This window comes from Acipenser ruthenus, chromosome 3 (genome assembly GCF_902713425.1).
Source record: "Acipenser ruthenus chromosome 3, fAciRut3.2 maternal haplotype, whole genome shotgun sequence".
Taxonomy (NCBI): Eukaryota; Metazoa; Chordata; class Actinopteri; order Acipenseriformes; family Acipenseridae; genus Acipenser; species Acipenser ruthenus.
The window spans coordinates 5,452,957-5,475,340 of NC_081191.1; the positions used below are offsets into that span (position 1 = coordinate 5,452,957).

General features: G+C 35.9%; 1 protein-coding gene across 1 annotated transcript; it reads left to right on the top strand.

Annotated features, from left to right (window-relative positions):
• Positions 1 to 2,908: 2,908 nt before the first annotated feature.
• On the top strand, positions 2,909 to 20,532 carry LOC117435412 (deleted in azoospermia-like). The gene is made up of 11 exons (XM_059010832.1): positions 2,909 to 3,065; positions 4,989 to 5,129; positions 5,207 to 5,298; positions 5,837 to 5,888; positions 6,197 to 6,263; positions 6,352 to 6,491; positions 6,966 to 7,013; positions 9,608 to 9,688; positions 13,645 to 13,698; positions 16,191 to 16,265; positions 19,637 to 20,532. Exons 1-10 carry the CDS (start codon positions 3,063 to 3,065, stop codon positions 16,233 to 16,235), a joined length of 723 nt encoding a protein of 240 aa, XP_058866815.1. The 5' UTR covers positions 2,909 to 3,062; the 3' UTR covers positions 16,236 to 16,265; positions 19,637 to 20,532.
• Positions 20,533 to 22,384: the final 1,852 nt, after the last annotated feature.

Consider the following 22,384-nt stretch of genomic DNA (forward strand, 5'->3'; position numbering starts at 1 on the left):
GCCTTGCTTGTGAGAAATGGATTGAGGGGGTTGTGTTGTGGTGATTTGTCTTGATGTAGTGTATGATTTCATTGTATTGTTTGGGATTATTTAAGAACAGTGATTCAATGTATTATTGTTTGGTTTGGATGTGGTCTGGCAGAGGCGATGGTAACAGCTCGTCTCTGCCAGACATGTCATGAGAATGCATGGTCAGCAGCGAATTAATTAACAGACTGGCTTTCGACCACACAGATATCAAAAACGCATGCAGAATGTGACCATCTCCAGGTTGATTCATTTATTACTAATCTGGAGATGGTCACATGTATAAAAAACTGCAGCTTTGGCTGAACGGGGTGGAGTTGTCCAGAGGCATAAAATAAGGTGAAGAGAATGAGACAGAGAAACAAGAATGAGAACGAGAATGAAACTGAAAGTAAAAAGTTAAAGTAGGACCAGCACGATACTTGTTTTGTAGAAGTGCTTGTGTATCTGTCTTTTTGTTTTGGCCATCGTGCCTTTTTGTTCGGTGTCAGTGTGCGAGATGTGTTTTTGTTAAACGTTTATTTTGCTCTGTGAGCGTTGTAATACTTCCTCCTGGGACACCTCCTTGTCTTTGTGGACATATAGCAGGGCAAGGCCATTCAGTCTATTTTCACCAATACTGCTGCGACCAATCAAACATATCAAAACAATGCACTTAGCTAAACTCTTTTAACATAATGAACCACAATACTAACTCATATATGCCTGAATTTTCTTCTCTTATAGTGTTGCAATTTCTTATAAAGATGACAGTAAATCATGTAAGAAATCAAGGAATCAGCATCAAACTGAATGGAATGGAATAAAACTGAGGTGAAAGAAGGCGCTATGACTGAAGTCGGTTGTGAAACATACTGTAGCGAATTAGGGGATTACAAGAGGACACCAGCAACATGCTCTTTTATTTAAAAGTGCAGCGGGTTTGGCCCCACGAACAGCAACAACAGCACAGTAACACACCAGACAGCAACCAACTACCCACCGAGTGCTAGAGTGCTCACTGATATTTACACAAAGCGGACCAACTGAAACCCCACAAAGTCCCAAACGGCAGGCTAGTGCAGTGCCATCTACAGTTCCAGCTACCAGCTACCAGCACAGTGCCAAGTAGAAAAAAACAAAAAACTAAGGAAATCTGCGGGGACAGTTTGTACTCAGAACTGCTTTTGTGACACTGTATCTTATCTGCAGTGACTAACTTGATTAATAAATTAGACTCATAACGTCTTCTGAAATATCACCCAAAAAGAAAAATATATATTATATTACGGTCATTTAAAATTAAACATCTTCAGAGCTATTTACTGTGCATCTGTAAGGGGCTTACATGTAGGCTAATGTGCATTAGTAAGTTTAAATATTCTCCTCTTAAGAAAAATAGTAAAATACATACCTTAGCTCTTCATTGAACTGTTGCCAGGCAACCTTTTTCAAGAAGACTTTCTTGCAAGTGAAAGAAAGGTGTGTTGTGATTTCCAGTCTCGTTACACCGCTCTCATTGGTTGTCATGCATCAACAAATTACCGTTATTTCCCTGGGACTAACAAAATGTTAAAAAATATAAAAATTGTGATACCAATTTCTGTGGCGCCCAACGGATTTCGTTTCCTGTGATTATTTGGGGGGGGGGGGGGGGGGGGCAAAAGATAATCTGGTCCCCCAAAACAAAATATTGGTGGGGCCTGGCCCCCCTTTGCCCCCACGGTTCCTATGCCTATGCTGTAAAATGCGTATATAATGCCTGAGAACACAGTAACATTAAGAAATGGCAAACAAAAAAAATAATAGTATAAAAACATGTGGATTATGCCACTATTAAAAATGAAAGTGTTGGGGGGTTCCCGAGTGGTGCATTCTGGACTGGAGGTCGCCAGTTCAAGTCCAGCCTATTCCACAGCTGACCATGGACAGAAGTCCCCATGGGGCAGCACACAATTAGTCGAGCACCACCTGGGGGGGTGGGAGGACCTAGGTCAGCCTGGTTGTCCTCACCTCACTGCATAGCAGCAACCCCTGCAGGCCTGCCTGTAAGCTGCCCAGAGCTGCATGGTCCTCTGAGGTGGCTGCATGGCAGGCCTGCAGAGCGCAAAGAAGCTGACAACACACATTTCGGAGGACACATGTGTCTGTCTTCGTCTCTCCCAAGTCAGCGCAGGGGTGGCAGTGGTGAACCTGTCTGAAATAAAAAAAAAAAGAAAAAATAATTGCTGATTCCAAATTTTAAAAAATGAAAGTGGCCACTTATTGAAAGAAAATCTTTAGATATTTTTTGTACTTTTTTTTTTTTTTTTTTTCAAAAACGTACCTAACCTCGGCTGCTTAAATGTATGCTAAGCCGATACTAAATAATAAATTACTCTTTATCTTTTTAGAACTGTCCGCTTTATGGCCTGGTCCTATGATGTGACACCCAACATGTGCTCACAAGTGCAGCACACGTGTTAACACGAGGCTCCTTGCATACCATTTTGTATTTACCTAACAGTGTACTAATTTAAATGTATTTGACATTTCGAAGTTGATATATTTGTAATTCAGGGGCTATTTAGTAGGAAAGTGATCTTTTTTGCAAAAAACGTTGGTCAAGTTAACTGTAAATATTCAAAAGCTCTGCACTGTTCTAAATCAGTGAAAAAAAGCGTATTACATAAAAGGAGGCGAGTCCATTTTTTCATAACACGGGGGAGTATCCAATAAATGTAATAATAACACATTATAGGAATCATTGATGATACATAGAATTGATTAAGTTTTAACTATGTATCCTTTACATTTTCAAACTGATCTTAATACCTAATAAACATACTAAAAATACTTGGTTTTATTTATAAAAAAATATAAAAATGCCCCCCAAAATGCATTATGTCGGTTATTCCAAATTGAGTGCAAGTTTACTTAAGGCAGAACAAAGCTGCGGGAGCTTGAACGGTCGTCGAATGGTCGATTTTGAAGTTTTGTCAGCAGTACGAAAAATAAGTTTTATGCGTGGAACACATTTGTTAGTTTAATTAATAGTTTTAATTTAGTTTTATAAAATGGTAAGTAAGAAAATAATTAGTGTTAAAGATATGTGTCGGTAACAATGTTGTCAAACTAGACGGCCTTGGTTGTCTTGTCTTGATTGGTTTGGAATGAAGCGGGAATGGTTAACAATTACCAAGGCTTTTCTGTTTACATGTTGCACAGAATATCGTTGTGTTGAATTTAATTTAGTCACGAATACATTAAAGCAAATAAAACTGCATTTTTGGTTGTTGGCACGCAGTATATATTAGACCACGTTTTATCTCCCATGTGTCACTGTTGTGTTGGGCCTTGTTTTACTGATTACACTTTAGACCAAGTAAAGTCAGGTGCAGAAATGTGGTGATAAAATTAAAATCGTAGTATCGCAGTCTTACGTTTTGTATTTTATTACATAAGAAAAATCTAAATTTAAAACAATTGACTACGGCGCTTCTGCTTCCTTCGAGGTCAGGCTAACGAGTGAGAATAAAATTCGGCATGTTCAGTTGGGCCATGGATATTAGATTTATACAGCGCTTCTGTTAGTAGTTTAATGCATCCCCCCCCCCCAAAAAAAAAAAAAAAAGTGCCGAGGAAAGCTCGGGAGACGCTTTTCTATTGAGAGAATGGAGCGGTGTCGGATTGAGCTGCTTTAAACCGATTTTTATCGATGTACAATTATATATATATATATGAGGTCTGTTTTAGTCTTGTCTTGTGTCTTGACAAAAAAACATAACTCCTGTTAATGATGGCGTACCGTAATTGATACTAAAAATTACGTATTCTGAACGTAGTACCACAGATGGCACATGCAGCAGAGACGGGCTCTTCGCTTTGCAGATGCAGTTCTAAAACGTGGGTATTATCCGTCAGTTTATATATATATATATATATATATATAGAAATTCACTTCGATCCTTTACTACTGTAACTTCTCTAAATGGCAGATTCATACCTTGGTATACTTTCAGTGATGGTTGTGTGGACATTCTGTGGGCATTTACTGGACATCAATGCCCTTTACAGCAACCAAGACAGTATTCCCGTTCTAGTTCTAATTTCACATTTAATTATGGTAATATTAAAAATAGCTACTGTAATAACCAAAGTATATTTGTATTGGCACAGGAAAATATGCTTTATATATATATATATATATATAATTACTGCATCATCATTCACACTGCGCTCCATTTCTTTTTGTTAACTCTTTATACTCAGCCCTATTTCCGCCTGTTTTTCACGGTTTTCATTTATCTATGTTTAAATACCGTAGTTTGTACTGCATGCATGAAACATATCAAATGAAAGGCCACAAAATTGCCTTTCATATTATGTAAGTTGCAACAGGATCAGGCATACTATGTGGTAGAGATGAGAATACAGTTTAAAAAAAAAAGTTATAATCATGTTTGGTCACTTTATAGGCTCTTTGAGCTAATATATATATATATATAGAGAGAGAGAGAGAGTCTCTCAGATGGCTAAAAAAAACACTGCACCATGGGGGGGGGGGCTGAGCTTCTAAGCTTTCCAACGATACCGCCCCTTTCTGTCTAGCTGCTACAGAGCAATAGGCTCACAACGAAGCCTAAGGTGTGAACTCTGTCACATGATGAGAGGCTTAACTTTAGGCGATGTATTTCTGGCTAGGAGTACCGCATACACACACTGTGTAATTTGTGAATCACACAATGAGCTTTAACTATAATTTTTCTAAAATGTCTCATAAATCAAACACAAATAAATGCTGGGGAACAAGTTTTATTTCATGTATTACAAATTATCATTTTAAATAATAAAAATTACAAATGTACATTAACAAAACACAATCGCTACTGGAACGGAGCAGGTTGCTGAAATATGCAGATTATTATACCTAAAAACTGCAAGATTATTTAACTTTTTTTTTTTTTAGCAGTTATTTTGCTAATTCTTTCTCCTTTTTACAGTCTGTCAAAGAATTGCATCATCATAATGTTGGGGAAAGGGGACCTCAAATTTCACCATCAACAAAAATGGCAAATGGATACATTTTGCCAGAAGGAAAAGTCACACCGAATACAATTTTTGTTGGTGGAATTGATATGAAGGTATGCAAAGAAAATAACGGTATATCTTTTACATTTAGTATGTATTGATATGATGGCCTAATCCATTTCCTTTTTAGGTGGATGAACATGAAATCAGGGATTTCTTTGCAAGATACGGGGCAGTGAAGGAAGTTAAAATAATCACTTACAGAGGAGGTATATGCAAAGGGTGAGTATCAAGCCAAGATAGTGTGTTTAGTTCTATGAAGGCTATGGAATGGTACGTCATTTAAAACGCAATTGGTTTTAAACAGGCTCAGGTATGTTTCTAGTCCGGTTCCTGATCAATGTAGGCCTGGATGGTACCTCTGCGGTGGTCACTAATTTAAAACATGGGGTATTCTTTTTAATTTCATTGAGTGCTCTGCGATGATTGCTTTACCTAGAGGCAAGTCAGCAGCAATAATCAAACTGTCAACACAAATACATTGTGGTGGTAATCTCCAGATTAGTGACATTATAAACACATAGCTTTGTCTGATGCTTTGGTGTTGTGTGATGCTCATGCAACAAACAATGTTTGTTATGGCATATTGTTGCATTTCTGTTTCTAGCTTCATATTACACTGCACTCATATCTACTTCAAAGCAATGTTTTGTGGAAAAGACTGCTTGTCTGGTTACAGAAACCAGTCTTTGCATTCCCAAATCAGTCAGAATGGCTCTCGCACAACTTAGTAACTGAAGCAGATGTCTTGTTCCCTTAGGTACGGGTTTGTCTCATTTGAGGAGGATGTGGATATTCAAACCGTTGTTGAAGTAAGTTCTGTGGATTTCTAGAAGTTTAAACATTCCTGGCTGCTTTCACAGACCATGAATAGCTCTAATCTTGGAAAACCTTACATAAATTAACATTGAGTAGTCCAAGATGAGTGCTAATCAGAGTCTGAAACTAGCCTAAAGAGTGAAAAGTAGCAGTGTAGAGCTTGATATGTCAGAACTGACTAATCTGAAACCAGTATTCACCATCTCTTATGGGAGAATGATAGAATATAGCTGTGTGTCAAATATGAAACAAGTGTTTGGTCTTTAATTAGAGTATAAATTAACACCTTTTTTTTTCTTAGCAACAGATCAGTTTTAAAGGCAGAAAGTTGAAACTTGGACCAGCAATAATGAAAGAAAGAATGCCATGTAAGTTTCTGCATATAGTAGCTCTAACTGTCCCCACCCTCCCCCACTCCTACCAAGTTTTCAATAACATGTTGTTTTTGTTGGGTAGGTTCCATTCAGAGTCATATTGGACCTTCACAATGGATGGTGGCTCCTTCGCAACAGGTGTATTGTGTGTGTTGCAACCAAATGATGGAAAGTGTAATGCAGCCTTTTCCTGTTATGAGCCCAGGAAACCAATATGTCCAGGTAATTGCAATGTACTGTGTCATTTTAGGGACATGGAAGTGCAATGACTGTTTTTTCTTTTTGCTAGTGTACAAATTCATGTTTATACTTTACATTTGGGTTAAAACATTTGCTCAAGGTACTGTCAAAATTGGCCTATGTACAAAAAATAGGGGAAAATGTAATGCAATCACTAGACAGATCTCTGGTGCTTCTGTTTAGTACCCTTAACCTATTCTGTCCCATGTAATACATTGATTATATATTTTATTTATAAATAATGCAAAATAGCTTTTTTATTTCTATTGCTAGGACCTTGAAGTGATGCCTGCACTTAAATGCACACCAAGTGTTAGCACCAAAAACACAATCATGTATGATGTTAAAAAGGACATCGCAACAGCTATTTAAAGATGAGGTTGAAACTGATTTATTTTAAGTAATTTCTCAAAGTAAAAACAGTTCACGTGTCCTTGTGCATCTTGCCCTGTACAGTGTCATGCATCGTGGTACACTGGTGGAGCGCTTAACAGGAAGACTCAGGTAACTTGTGTCTGTATATTATAAATGTAAAATCATAAACAAATCATAAACAAATACACTGACCTAGAAAAAGGCCTCACCTAATATAACGCTGGATGTGTTTTTAGGTGTAGTACCCCAAATGATCTAAACTTTTTTTAGTATATTAAATTGGCATTAGTCAAATATGAACAGTGTGTTCCTTTGTTTAAATGTGTATACCAAAGTGTAGTGTATTTCAATATAATGTAATTCATTAACCCCCATTGAGGATGCTTGGCAGGGAAATATCCGTACAAATCCAATTGTGATGAAACCTGCTAAGGATGTTCTTTAGCAGAAGCTTTAGAGAATATGGGTAAATTTAGGCACCTGTTTGTCTGTGGTCTGAAACTGCCGCTGGGTGGTATTCAGGTTGATGACATGCGTTTTTGTTTACAGCCAATTGTGTGGTGTTCACTGTTCTAATGGAAAAGCTGTTCTCATTAAGGTTTATGGGCCTGTATCAGGCTGATTTAAATCATTTGTAGACTTTCTAGGTTTGTTACTTTATTACTCGGTACATTTTCAAAGGAAATGTTTCAAAGCTCTTTCTACACAGCCAAAATGAATAAAGACTCAATGCAACTTAAATGAATTTTTTTTTTAAAAATTGGTGTAATTTAAAAAGTGTATTAACTTACAAAATCCAAAACAATTACCAGTGCTGCATCATTAAATGTACCCCATTTAAGTGTAATATTGTATGAATATGGTACATTGTGTATGACTAACAACATTTTAAGCAACAATTATTACCATTAAATTTTTTTAAAGTAAAAGGGTATTTTGTGAAATGCATCTCTGTATTGTTTACCATTTACTGTACATTTTATATAACGTTATAAACTGATGGTTCTGTGTTTTCTTTAAGTAAAATAATTCTTGGCCCGAATTGAGTGAAGCTTCACAGGGCTGTAACCCAAATAAAATGCTGCTTCTCCCTTTAAAAAAATGTGTCAATATGTATGAATAGAAAAGACGGTAACAATCTGAGTGAATACAAATGCCTGGAGGTGCTGTATTAACACCAACAGAATACTGTAACCCCACTTTCATGCAATTATTGTGGTGGTTACCAAACGTGTACAAGTACTGTTGTGTATAAATTTAGCTTAAAATGAATAGTTGTAGGTAAGAAATTTTAGAAAAAAAACAAATAAAAATACAGTAAAGTTTGTGTGTTGAACCTGCGCCATTTAACAAAATGCCCTGAAAACTCAAAATAAACAATTATAATGAAGGGCTGAAACACAGCACAAAAGGTAAATAATGAAGTGAAAAGGTTATCGCATCAAGCTTTCTTTGTGAACTTCAATAAACCAATGTCTTTCACCAGTCAAATCGTAGGGTGCCTAAATAGTTTGAGTCGGCAAGAATGGATTTGTATTTGTTGCATCATTTGACTGGTGAAAGCATCTTCAACTGCATCTATCCCAGGTATAATAGATTTGGTTATATTGTTTACCGTCAGGAGTTTGAGGATGATAATTGTGCAGCAGGTTCCCAAGTTAGATAAGTTGATCTCTCAAGCCAAGAGACAGGCATGGTAATTAAGATGTTACCCTAATGAAAAAGCAAGGTCAGTTGCTGCAGGGAAAACAGTATTTCTCAAACTGGCCATTTTAAGAACGATGACACTTGGACCACCAATAATGAAAAAAAGTCCATGTAAGTTTTTGCATACTGTCAATGTGGCTGTAACTGTACAGTTGAATATGATAGCAACCAACTTGCTCCTAAAGTGGCACTGAACAATTGGATTTGGCGACCCCGTTTTTTTGTTGGCCAAGGAGCTGTTGGCACCAAAGGCAAAATTGTTTTTCTAGAGCCCTGCCTTAAAGAAATGGAAAATTCTGTAGCATTGTGCATTTTGTTACCATAACAGTATTTTATCATAAGAATTGGGATTGCAGATTGCCTACCCGCTTAAGTGTATACTGTGTTTTGGTGTAGAAGTATTCATGAAAAATGGGTGATTAAATTAAGTGGATTAGACTACATTTAGAATAGTTTTTGTGAATTTATATTTAAAAAGCTATAAAAACAGTAACATTTGAACACAAAGGATACTAACCTAAGCTCTTGGCAGGTATTTTAGTAGATCTGTGTTGTCAGCAGGTGGCACTATGGGCTTAAATGTACGAAATGTTCTTGACTTTGCATAGAAAAATGCTGTGAAATGTTCACCTTGCATAGACAAAGTAAAGTAGCTGTAAATAAAACATCCAATAACTCATCTGGTTTTCAGATAAACACTACATTTAAATTGTTAATAGCCTAATATAGTAAATGGTGAATTTACATCATTGGGTACTTTTTTATGGTCATTTTAAGGAATAGGATATAAAACTAAAGATTTCGGGCATTTGAGCTTGTGTGAGGTGTTTTGCATAAGCTGTTTTAAACGTAAAAAAAGAAATAATCATAAACTGGACATTTTGTTTAGATTTTTAAATACTAGGCCATTGTGATTTTACTCAACAGCCACTGCATGTAGGTATATTGATTCTGATTTAAGTATTTACAGAGTCTACTTTATCTGAACTTATTATTATTTTTTTATTTTTCTTAAGCCATACACTTACCCAGGTTTCCCAGCAGTTGTAATGCCAGAGATGCCTATGGGCTATTCTCAGAATGCTTATGCATATCAGGTAATGTAGTCTTTTCATATTTTTTGTTTATTAGCATACAATAACTTACAATTCTTGATTTCTAACCAAACCCCCTGTCATCAAGCAGTAGCAGAGGGGCATTATGCTTTAGAAATCTGAGATTGACGATGGGTTGAATTTTGAAGTGGGCCAATGATGATCTCTCTCTCTCTCTGTCTCTCTCTTTCTTTCTTTCTCTCTCTCTCTCTACTTATTGCTGTGTCCTGTCTTGACCCTTTCAGTGTTGCCGTGGCAACATTGAATTTAGTATCTCAGTGCAGTTATTGTTTAAATAGAAAGTTAGTCACTGAACCGTGTAATGGAGCAAAATTTTAAAGTTCTGACGGCTCATTGGACAGAAGGATGCTTAGTTGTCTACTGTTAAAATGAGTTCCAGTATCACACTTACAGCTTGACTTTCAAAAGGGGCAAAATAAGAACTAGGTCGCAAAGTGATTTCTAAAGGCTGACTTGGGTTACTAATGGCTTTCAAAGGGTTTAGATTAAATGAGTTTTGTATTCACTTGTTGGCGCTTTAACAGTATAAATCAAGTGGCGTGATTACATTAATCAGGCTGAAAAAATTATTTCTTGTTAGTTTGTAGTTTTTGGATACAAGTTTTTTTTATGTTCTCTTCACAATGAACAGTTCATTTCCTAGAAGTGCTTACTGTAGCTACATATTTATAATTTTATTAAACAAATTTATTTCAGTCCACGATCACATTTAAAAATAGATATTTATTCTGTTTTCTGATCTCCATGCTGCTGATCCAGCTAGAACCACACGTTTTATTGTGTTGGTTGTGTTTGTAATTTCTAAGTTATTGCCCCTAGTAAATTTTGATGACAGTCTCAATGGGTAAGTTTCCTGGTTAAATAAATGGATGCATTTTAAACAATTTTATTTACAGGTAAGGATAATGGCATCGGTAATAGAACACATTTAAATTTAGATGGATGTAGTAATTGTAACAATTTAATATGTGATTAAAACCGAGACAGTGAACATCAAATTTAATGGTGATTTAATTTTAATCGCTTGACAGCCCGAAGATAGATAGGTGGATGTAGTTATTTTATATTTATATATATATATATATATTTTAGCTCAAAGAGCCAGCTGCTCAACGTTTCGATATGTTGTACATATCTTTCTCAAGGGAGCCTGTGTTTGAATCAAAACATTGGAGGTATTTATAGGTTTTTGACGGCATGACAACTACTTGTTATTGTTTACATTCAAATCCATGATTTATTCTTACATGATGTAATGGTGTTCTATATATTGTGACATCATTTTTACTTCTATCTTTGAATCTGTATTAATTCTAATTAACACTACTTTATATAAACTTATATTTTTATTATATCATGCAATGCTGGCTCTGAGGATCAGTCTAGATTTGGCCTCCCCAGCGCATCAGCATGCACAACTTTTGAATGAATTTTGTTTATTTATTTAAATGTTATATATTTATTGAAGTTAATTAGTTCATTCTTTTCTGTTGAGTCTCGCTGGCATAATAGTGTTCAGTCTATTTATCCATTTACTTTCTTTTATTCTTCTATATGTCGCATTGTCTAATTTGAGCTGTTCTAATACTACAAACTTGACATCATTTATGTCATGTCCCTGACTGGTGAAGTGCTGTACTATTGGTTCATTCATTTTTTTATTTCTAATTAATGAAAGGTGGTTCTGAATTCTTTTATATAAAGTAGTTCCAGTCTCTCCAACATATTTGATTTCATCACATTTTTCACAGGCTATTCCATAAACAACATTGCTATTTTTACAGTAGGTATTAATTTTTAGTGGATATGTGGTGTTATGTTTAATTATATTTTTACTTTTGTCTATGTATTTACACACTTTACATCTACTAGTGCACATGTTCGTAGAACCTATTTTGTCAATTATTCTTTTATGTTTACTGTGAACTAAAATATCACCTAAATTAGCTTCTCTTTTGAATGCTACAACTGGGGCCTTAAGAAATACTTTTTTAAATTTTTCTGAATTATGTAGAATCCGCAAGTGTTTCCAAACTATTTTAGAAATATTGGGCAAAAGTTTAGAGTAAGTCATTATTAATGGGACTCTCTTGACCTTTTTATCTATTTTTATAATCTAGTAGATCTCTTTTTAGTTTATCCACTTTTCTTAACTCCGTTTCTATAATTCTTTCTTTGTATCCTCTTTTTTTAAGATTTGTTTTTAATACATTTCTTTGTTTTACATAGTCACTTTCTTTTGAGCATATTCTTCGTATTCTTATTCCCAGACCCTTTGGGATTGCCCTTTTAGTGTGTATCGGATGTGCAGAGGACATGTGTAAATACTGGTGCATGTCAGTAGGTTTACAGAAGAGGTCAGTCTCAATTGAACCTTCTTCAAGTTTTACCATGGTATCTAAAAATTCTATTTCTTTCCTTGTCCATCGAAGGGCCACCTTAATATTACTGTGTATTTCATTTGCCATTTTATGAAACTGGAAAAGAGATTCTTCTCCATGTGTCCAAACCCCAAAAATATCATCTACAAACTGAATGTATTCTAAAGGTTCTCTTTCCGATTTTCTAAGTAATTGTTCTTCCCATTTCCCCATGTATGTACTGGCAAAATGCATTCCTAATTTAGATCCTATTGCTGTACCATCGTTTTGTTTGTAATTCTTATCAACAAATGTAAAATAACTGTTTTCTAAAACTATGTTGATCATGTTCAGTACCTCTGCTGTAGGTATTGATTGATCTAGTCTATTATCTAGTGCTTTTTGACAAGCTTCTAAAGTTTCTTTACGAGGGACACTTGGGTACAAGGATTTTACATCCATGCAAAATAAAATTGTATTCTCTGGAAGGTTGTGTTTTATTGATTCAAGTCTTTTTAAAAATTGTGTTGTATCCTTAACATAGCTTGGTAATTTCTCAACGTGCGACCTAAGTTGTTTTTCTGCTATTTCAGCTATTACGTGTGTTGGATTATCAATTGTACTGACTATCATTCGCATAGGGTGATTTTCTTTGTGCATTTTAGGATTTCCTCTTGCTAGGCCTGTTCTTGCATTATGTGGCTGCATGTATTTTTTTTATTCTTTTGATATAATTCCTTTATTGTATAGTCTCTCCGCAATTTCCTTAACCTCTTTTACCGATTTATTGATCTTATTGCTTTTAACTTCTTCATATGTATATGTATTATTTAATTCACATTCTACAGATTTCATATAGTCATCTGTGTTCATTATCACTACTCCTGAGCCTTTATCTGCTGGTCTTATCATTATATCATCATCATTTAACAACTCAGTCATAGCTTGTTCTTCAATATTGGTTAAATTAAGTTTACATCTTTTCTTTAGTCCTACTATTATTTCTTGTTTAACTACTTCAATATACATATCTAACCATTTATCTCTTCCATCCGGAGGAGTCCTTGTGCTTGTACTATTAACCTTAATCCCATGCTCATAATTACCCTCTGAATCCGAGATATTTTCATTGAAAAAATATTCTGCTAATCTCATGCGTCTCTCCCACTCCTTTAATTCAGTGGCCAGTGTATCTTTATCGATGTATCTTTTAGTCGGTATAAACTTAAGTCCTTTACTCAGTACCGCTTTTTGGGATGTGGTTAAAGTTCTACTTGATAAATTGATTACTATGTCTTCTGTCTTATTTTTTGTGTATTTGGTACCATGTCTATTTTTGGGTCTCCTATCTTTCTGTTTTGAATTCTCTGTCCTATTCATGTTTAACACTCTATTTTGCATTTTATAATTTACTTTAACCTGGTTTATTTTTACTGTTTTAGATTTATTTTGATTATCTTTCTTAATTATGCCACAGTATTTAGATTTTCTTCCGGTTTCATTGTCTTTAAATACAATAACTGAGAAATGGTTATTGTTGTATAAAAGATTAATATTTTTTCTCCAATTTTTATATAGTATGCTGCCCCACAGTGGCCTGCAGGAGATCATAGGACGAGATTGGTAAACCAGGTAAGAAATACAGTATGGTGTGCAGGGCTTGAATTTCAGCACGCGATGGCTGGAATTACGCATTTTCCAAATTGCTCTGGCATATCTGCAACTTTCAGGACGGGAAAATCCAGTAGAGATACTGTATTCCTCCTGCTCCCTCTGTTTTCTGACAAATTTAGAATGCCTAATTTAAACACATATTGCTGGATAGATCAATTGACGCTAGACTAATTTTGTACTGTGATATGCGAGTTTTGGTAGCCATCTTTAAGTATTGTTTGTTTCTGTAGATGCTGTCAAGACTGTCTATTGCTAGGAGCAAAGTAAACTGTATTTGTGGGGGGGGACGACCGTATTTTAAGGAGCCACCATTAATTGAAAAATGATGCAGAATGTGATAATAAAACACAAGCAATGCCAGTGAAGTGAAAGTCAAAACAGCAAAACAGAGGTTTTGTTGAGCAGTTGTGTCATTCGCATTAATACTTGATATGCAATACAAATTACTTACCTGAAGCAACAACACTGAATGACGATGCAGGAAAAAAAAAAAAAAAAAAAGTTTTTTATATGCAAAAGTGCCTTTTCAGGGGGGCTCCCGAGTGGCGCATCCAGTAAAAGCACTTGCGTAGAGTGCCGGATGCGCCCTATAGTCTGGACGTCGCGATTTCGAGTCCAGGCTATTCCTTTGCTGACCGAGGACGGGAGCTCCCAGGGGGCGGCGCTCAATTGGCCAAGCGTCGCACGGGGGGGGGGGGGGGGGGGGGGGGGGGGTAGGTTGGACAGGGGGTCCTCGGCTCACTGCGCACCAGCGACCCCTGTAGTCTAGCCGGGCGCCTGCGGGCTTGCCTGTAAGTTGCCCAGAGCTGCGTTGTCCTCCTACGCTGTAGCTCTTGGGTGGCTGCATGGTGAGTCTGCAGTCTGAAAAAAAAAGCTGTCGGCTGACGGCACACGCTTTGGAGGACAGCGTGGGTTCGTCTTCGCACTCCCGAGTCAGCGCAGGGGTGGTAGTGGTGAGCTGAGCATAATAAAATAATTGCCGATTCCAAATTGGGAGAAAATAATAATAATGACTAAATTTAAAAAAAAAAAAAAAAAAAAAAAAAAAAGTTCCTTTTCTGTCACACCCCCCCCCCTCCTGTTGGCTGGAGCATAAGTGGGAAATGAAATCCCCCAGCACACAATGAAATTCAAGCCCTGGCGCTGGAATTGGCTTATTAGTGGTGATAGTTTTTGGGGGAATAGTATATATTGTGGTGGTAATTTAGTTTGAGCAGTTAGGTCCCATCATTATTTCACACCTGTGAGCTGCATTAGCGCTGATGGTGCTTCTATGATAGAATTAAGTGGTATTCAGTTAGAACAGCCTTTAACCCCTAAATTTGACCTTTGACCTAATATGGCTTCCATGTTGCTGTCATGCCATTTTTGGCTTCAGATGTACAGTAGAACCCCAGAGTTATAAACACCAAACTTGCCAACTGACCGGTCTACCAAACACCCTACTTTGAACCAGAAGTATGCAATAGTACAAGCATATAGGCGCTGCTATAAGTGGCATGCAGGTCATGGAAAAGGCAAAATTACTGTACCAACAAATATATCTAGACAGTCGTGAGGCAGATTTGAAAGCAAGTACTGACAGTTTTACTAGGAACATTTAGTTTTAAGCAAAGCGCAGGAATGCATTTTGTTTAAAAACAAGCACAACGTTAACCCAGGTTTTCCTGGACGTTTTTAAATCTGTGTTTTTACAACAGTTACGATTTCAATGGTAACTTTAAATGTAGCCCTTTTCCATTTAAAGTACTGTTTTTAAAAACTTTAGATCTATAACAATGAGGATTGCATTACTGTGCTGTATCCTTGTATGCAACAGATTTAGGGTGTAGATAGCAGGTGTAGACATTTTATTAAAACCATTGAAAACTCGCTTTCAGAGTTACGAACAACCTCCAGTCCCGAGGTGCTCGTAATTCCGGGCTTCTACTGTGTTCTGTGATCCTCTTTCAATGTTATGGTACAAAAAAAGAGCTGTAGGTGTGTGGGGAACATTCTTGCACTCTTCCTGTCAAATGAATACTCTGCTGCTTGCTTGTTTTCAGTGATGCAGTCATCAACATGTTAATGACCCCCCCCCCCCCCCCCTTTTGAAACACAAGCAAGATGCTATAGGGAAAAGAGACAAAGTTCATTGAAGATTTATTTTATCCAATGATATATAACTTGACTGACAATCTAAATAAATCTGTTTAATTGTTTACATTTGATTTTGTTTGTATTCTTGTGTAAGTTACCTGTTGATTTGCAGAAGCTCAGCGGAAAATCATTTTATAGGGTAATGCAAAACTTTTGGCTGTAGCTGTACAATTTGTGTTTTTGTTGTAGTGACACATTTGGAATGTAGGACTGTTTAGCACATATTATAATTAAGGGAAGAGAACTACAGCCTAACATGGTTGATACTATTATAATTGTTTAATGCCTGTAACATGATGCTCTGTTTCTAGAATTTTGTCGACTGTGGTGTGCAGACACTGCTGACCCTGTTATAATTTCCTCCACACAAGGGCATCTTTCCCAAGGTATGTATTTTTAAGCTGCTGGTAGAATTAATTTTAATCAGAAAAAATAACTTGCTCAACTGTTAATGCTTACAGGGATGCTTTTAACCTTTCATCATCTACAAAAAACCCCAGACGGAATGGGGAGCGACTGCACCACACATTAAATATACATAAATGTGTTTAACGATATACAAAATTAATAAACAAAACTGCTGTCCACAGTAGAAGTCTTTCAAATTTCACAAACATGAATATTAACTACAATACATGGTTGTACCTAGATACTCAACGTGTACAAAATCTAGTATATAACCAAACCTGTGCATAAATATGTAGTAGAATTACGCCTACAAAAATGCCAATCCAAGTAGTGCTGTGTGGCGGAGTGTCCCGCCCCTATATATTTATTTTTTATTTATATTATTGTTTGCAGCGCGGATAACAGCGCCGCGTCTTTCTTACTGTTTTTATATTTAAAAACCTTGTGAGGATGCATGGCTGATCAGCTACTTATTCTCACAAGGTTTTTAAATATAAAAACAATAAGAAAGACGCGGCGCTGATAACCGCGCCGCAAACAATAATATAAATAATAATAAATAAATATATAGGGGCGGGACACTCCGCCACATGCTGTTATTAAAAGTTCGGTATATGGGGGGCACATTTACTCAGTTGCTTCCCCCATAGATTATGCAAGGCAACAGGAGCTGTGCAATATTGGTAGCCTATATGAAATGTTTTTTTGCAACTCATGAAGGACAAGTAATCATTTTAAATCATTAAATCATTTAACCCATTTGTGGTCCATTTATTCAGCACGTCTCAGGCGCGTCAGGTCCAATTTATTTTCACACGCGCGGTTTTAAAAGTTTTTTTTATCACAGTAAAACAGGTTTAAAAGGCACTGCATATCAACAGGACACTCAGTACTGCATCTCCAGCACCGCCCCACCCCTCGTTCGCTGTTTTTTTCACATACCTCTTGATAGTAGTGCATAAAGATAAATCATCTCCTGATCACTAGTTTTATCACCAGACTCCTCAATAATGTGATCCAAGTCATTTATTTTATTACTATCTATAAAAAGCTCTGCAAATGTCTGATTCTTTGAGCGCTGGATGCAGAAGCAGCTATCTTGTTTATGTCCGTGTTATCTATGTGATGCCAGGGCTATCTGTGTTCATGAGATACGCCCCTTTTTTTTCGGCTTCTCTCAGCTCCTATCAATCTCACTCGGCCATTGAATGGTTTTCTCGGCTTTTTCCGGAGAAAAAAACCCATTAGAGACCTGTTTTTTGCGTCTTTTTGATTGATGTCGGTCAGGGTCCGACATTGGACCGGAAAGGGGAAAATTGCAATGTTGGACCAGGTCTGACATAGGACCGCAAAGGGTTAATACTGTACTGTTGAGGTAATATGTAGAATACTGTAAAGAATGCATGTGCTGGAAACTAATGTATAATACACACAGGTTCATATTTGTATCGGTTTGAAATTGTAAATTGACATAGGACCAAAATATGTAGGGCTAAATCAATAATTAGAAACAATGCACATTTTCTCCATCTCTCCCAGCTCTCTTGTAAGCTGGAGCTGTGCGATTGGGGTATGCGATACATTTTTTTTGTTGTTGTTTTTTTTGTAGTAATCCTCACAATGGGATGTGCTTGGTATCAAAATAAAGGTAATAGATCTAACGTTTCATCACAAGAAAGATGATCCTGGGGACTTCAAAGGGTGTTAATTTTAACCACACTGGGGGTGCATTTGCACCCTATTTCCGCTGATGAAAGGTTAAGGGCATAAAGTTGGTATTTTATGAGTGGTAATGAGATGAAAAGTAACATTTTTTGGGTGTTTGATGGTTTTCTTTAGTCTGGTTTACTCATTCAGCCCTGACTACTGTGTGCAGTTGCTGCAGGTTACTAACTGAATTCCAGAACCCTATACAGATGGAGCCTAATAGAGGATTATCATGTTTGCAGGGCTGCCTTCAAACAAATTCACATTTCTCAAAAAGTAAACTGCATACTTTGTGACGAAGCTTTTCAGCACAACCTGTGTTACAATTGTATGTCCTGAACAATCCTGTTAAACCTTCAAGAAATTTTAAATATATACAGAAAAAACTAAACATTGTAATAAACTAACCTGATCACATTTTTAAAAAGGTCATTTTTACTAACAAAGATGAGTTGTTGGGGTCTGTACAACCAGACACAAAATAATCGTTGTATTCAGTAACTTTTTTCGAACAATGTGTCTAATCTCTATTAGTTACAATAATTGCTACACAGTTAATAAACAAATATATGTACTAAATATTGATTTGTATTAAATGCTGCTTTTGTCTGTTGTATGTAGGGCTTGACGTTTTCTGTTTTAACTGATTTTAACCGAACAAACACCCCCAAAGACCTATTTAAAAGATTCTGTTTTTATCTTTTTAAACTGATAAACTTGGGTTTCGGCAATATTTTTAATAATGTCAATCATCCCCTACTCTTTCTACATAAAGAAAATGTCTTTCAGACATTGTAACTGACCAGTCTGCAAATTTGTGGACCTATGTAATAGAATACACTCATTGAAGTGACTTAATGTTTTTTTTACAAATGCAAAGTGGAAAAGAACAATGTGAACAAGAAAGACAGTAGGAGTTACCAGGGATTGATACATTACATTCTGATTGCATTAATGACATGCTGGGGTGGGCTGAGAAACAACTCGTAGCTGAAAGATAACCCCAAAAACTCCTAAGATTATTTTTGTTATTGTTTAGAACCAGTGCATTCAGACCAGTAATTATTTGTTAGGTTAACATTTATATTTCCAAAATTAATAATTAGTGTAAAATATAAAACATTAATAACATATTACGATTAATAAAATGATTATAATAAATAAATAGTACTAAAGGCTAAAGTCAATTGGTTAAACTCTCCTGTTAATTTTAAGCTTGCTTTGCAGTAGTGTTTGCCTTGTAATTGTTTGTATAAAGTTTTTTATTGATATGAGAGTTATTTCCTCACCACAGTTGAACCCCAATATTAGTGTGCAGATATGCGGGCGGTATAGGGATGTAAAACAAAATACTTATCAATTTTCCAATTCAAAATGCATCCAGAGTTCTACATTGACTCAACAAAGTGAGTAAACGTTTGTATATGTAATAGTGAAACGTACATGCAGTTTATTATAGAAACTGGAAATTTATGTGTTTGAGTGTTCACTTTAATAACTGAAAATGACCAGTTTGGCCAAGGGGGGGGGGGGTACCTGAACGCAACAAAAAATTAAAACCGGAAATTCAAGTCCTACATGTGTGTTACAAGCCTTTTAACTGAATCTAAAACATTAAAATAATCATGTGCTTAATCTACAGGAGAAATGGCTATACTGCAAGTGCTGCGGTGGGCATCTTTTTTAAAAGAACCAGCTGAAACTTTAAAGTTTATCCATTGCTCAAAGAATGATTGTTTTAAAGGTCATGAGGATATATACTGCAGACTCCTTTTATTGTATTATTCAATTTGCATCTTTATTAATATTTTATGATTCCCTCTAAGAAAGCAGCTGCTTGATAAACTGTTACTCATAACATTTTAGTTCACAGTGTACATTTTCTCTTTTATATAATTTTTTTTCTTTATTAAACAGCATGGCTGCTGATGTACGTTTCTTTTGTAAAACTTCATTTACACTTCAATTTTTATTGGCTTTTTGTGTCTCCATCTTATTTCAGTTTGTGTTCTTGTAATTTCATATTCTATACAGTGATTCCAAATGCTTTCTTAAATGTGTATATAGCCATAACTGTATGTTTGCTAGAGAAATGTGTAAGTTTAGTAGAATTTCAGTTGATTGGCCAGATTCTTGAACAGGAATGAAAGTAAAGGGTCATGGTTTAAAGGAAATGCAAGGAAGGAAATGTAAGTGGTATGATCCTTGGTTTCCTACCTTAGAACATAATGTAAATCCAAACAAAAACATTCCACCTCATGGATGCACATGTTCTAACCCAGAATTACCATGTGCATAAAATGGCGGGAGCCTTAGAAACTTGGCAGAAGCTCTGTTCTATCATGGGGAAATTTTATTTCAGTACTATGCAAGGCCTTTTTTCTTTTTAATCTGTGTACGTAGTAAGTCATTGTCAAGTTTTTTTTCACTATCTTAAATGTTTATTGTCTATCACTGGGTTATATTGATTTGTTTTGCAATTTTTGTTTTGTTCTTTCAAGTTGTTTGGCAATTGTTTTTGTTTTTTTTAGTAGTAATATAGACTTTTAGTAATACATTTTATATATATATATATATATATATATATATATATATATATATATATATATATATATATATATATATATATATATATATATATATCTATATATATATATATATATATCTCTATCTATCTATCTCGCATATATTCACTCACTATATAGGTTTTTTGGTTGTATATCTAGTCTGTTGAAGAAAGAAACGGATTATGAGCTATGTACCCAAGGCTAATCATAGCATCAAAATTCACAGCATGGAACAAGTTTAAAATGGCTGATTCTTTTGCTTTTAGGTGACACAAGCTATGCCCGGTATAGTTCAGGCTTTAATTCTGTATTTAATGAAGGTAATTGCTCAAATGCAAATTATAGTAATATCTATCTGGGGGCTATAAAGGAAATGACTACTCATAACTTGCTGTAAGATTGTTTCGCTTTAAATGTTCATGTTAAAGTTTTGTTTTGGTTGTTTTTCACAGATAACATGGAAAACGTTTGGTGTTTGTGATTTATTATTGGTCATGTTTGCTGTGAAACATTGGGTCACAGGTGGCTTATTCAAATGTAAAACTATCATTGTAAAACCCAAGTATCTTTCTTGAGGTTTTCTGCCAAGCAAGTTTTCTTCCAAGAATAAGATGATTGGGTTAGACTATTGGAAATTAGTTACTGGCCACAAATATTGTGATTGACTGTTGGTGGTTACTGATAAGCATTTGTACAAATCACTAATGTTAAGTTAATTTGTTTTTGTTTTGTATATTGATTTGTTTCACTAAAAAGGCTGTTTGCCATGTGTGTTACTAAAGTTAATGTTAAATAAATTAAAAGCTTGTTTAAATGCTTTCTTTTTGTCTCCTTAATGTTGTGCCGTCTCCATTTTATAAAAGTATGCACATTTACTCCTTCCCCACTTTGAACTTGTACATACATGTGACATCCCTAGACCAAGCAGTTATTCAGAAAATATTTGCATTTCTCAATTTCTTGCGTATCAGCAGAGAATACAGACCTCTGTGGATTTAAGTTGGTAGTTCAGCTGCATCCGTCCAGTTACTGATTCCTGTTCGGTTCCACACCTTAAAATTAGTAGGACTGGTACTGTGTTGCAAACATGTACGTGTTAACCCTTTTGCAGTCCATTTATTCAGCGCATCTTGTCCAATTTATTTTCACACACACACTTTATTTTAGACACACTGTTTAAAAGTTTTGTTGTTTTGTTTTTTTTTCACAGTAAAACAGGTTTAAAAGGCACTGCATATCAAAAGGACACTCAGTACTGCATCTCCAGCCCCACCCCACCCCTTGTTTGCTGTATTTCACATACCTCTTCATAGTCGTGCATACTGATAAATCCTCTCCTGATCACTCGTTTCATCACCAAACTCCTCAATAATGCGATCATTTTATTACTATAACATCTCAAAAAGCTCTGCAAATGTCTAATATTCTTTGAGCGCTGGATGCAGAAGCAGCTGTCTTGTTTGTTTATGTCTGTTATCTCTGTGGTGCCGGGGCTATCTATTGCTGAGATACGCCCCCCCCCCCCCCCCCTTATTTTTCCCTGCTTCTCTCTGCTTCTATTGGTCTCACTCGGCCTTTGAATGGTTTTCCCGGAGAAAAAAAAGACTAGAGACCTGTGTTTTACGTCTTTTTGATGATGTCGGACCGGAAAAGGAAAACTAATGTCGGACCTGGTCCGACCATAGGACCGCAAAGGGTTAAGGGTTGTAAACAGTCAAACATTTTTAGAGTTAATTTAACATTAGGATTACATAGTGCAAGTTGTACAAATTCCTCTTGGATGTGGATTTCTAAAATAAATTAGTACTGGTAGGAACAGCTGT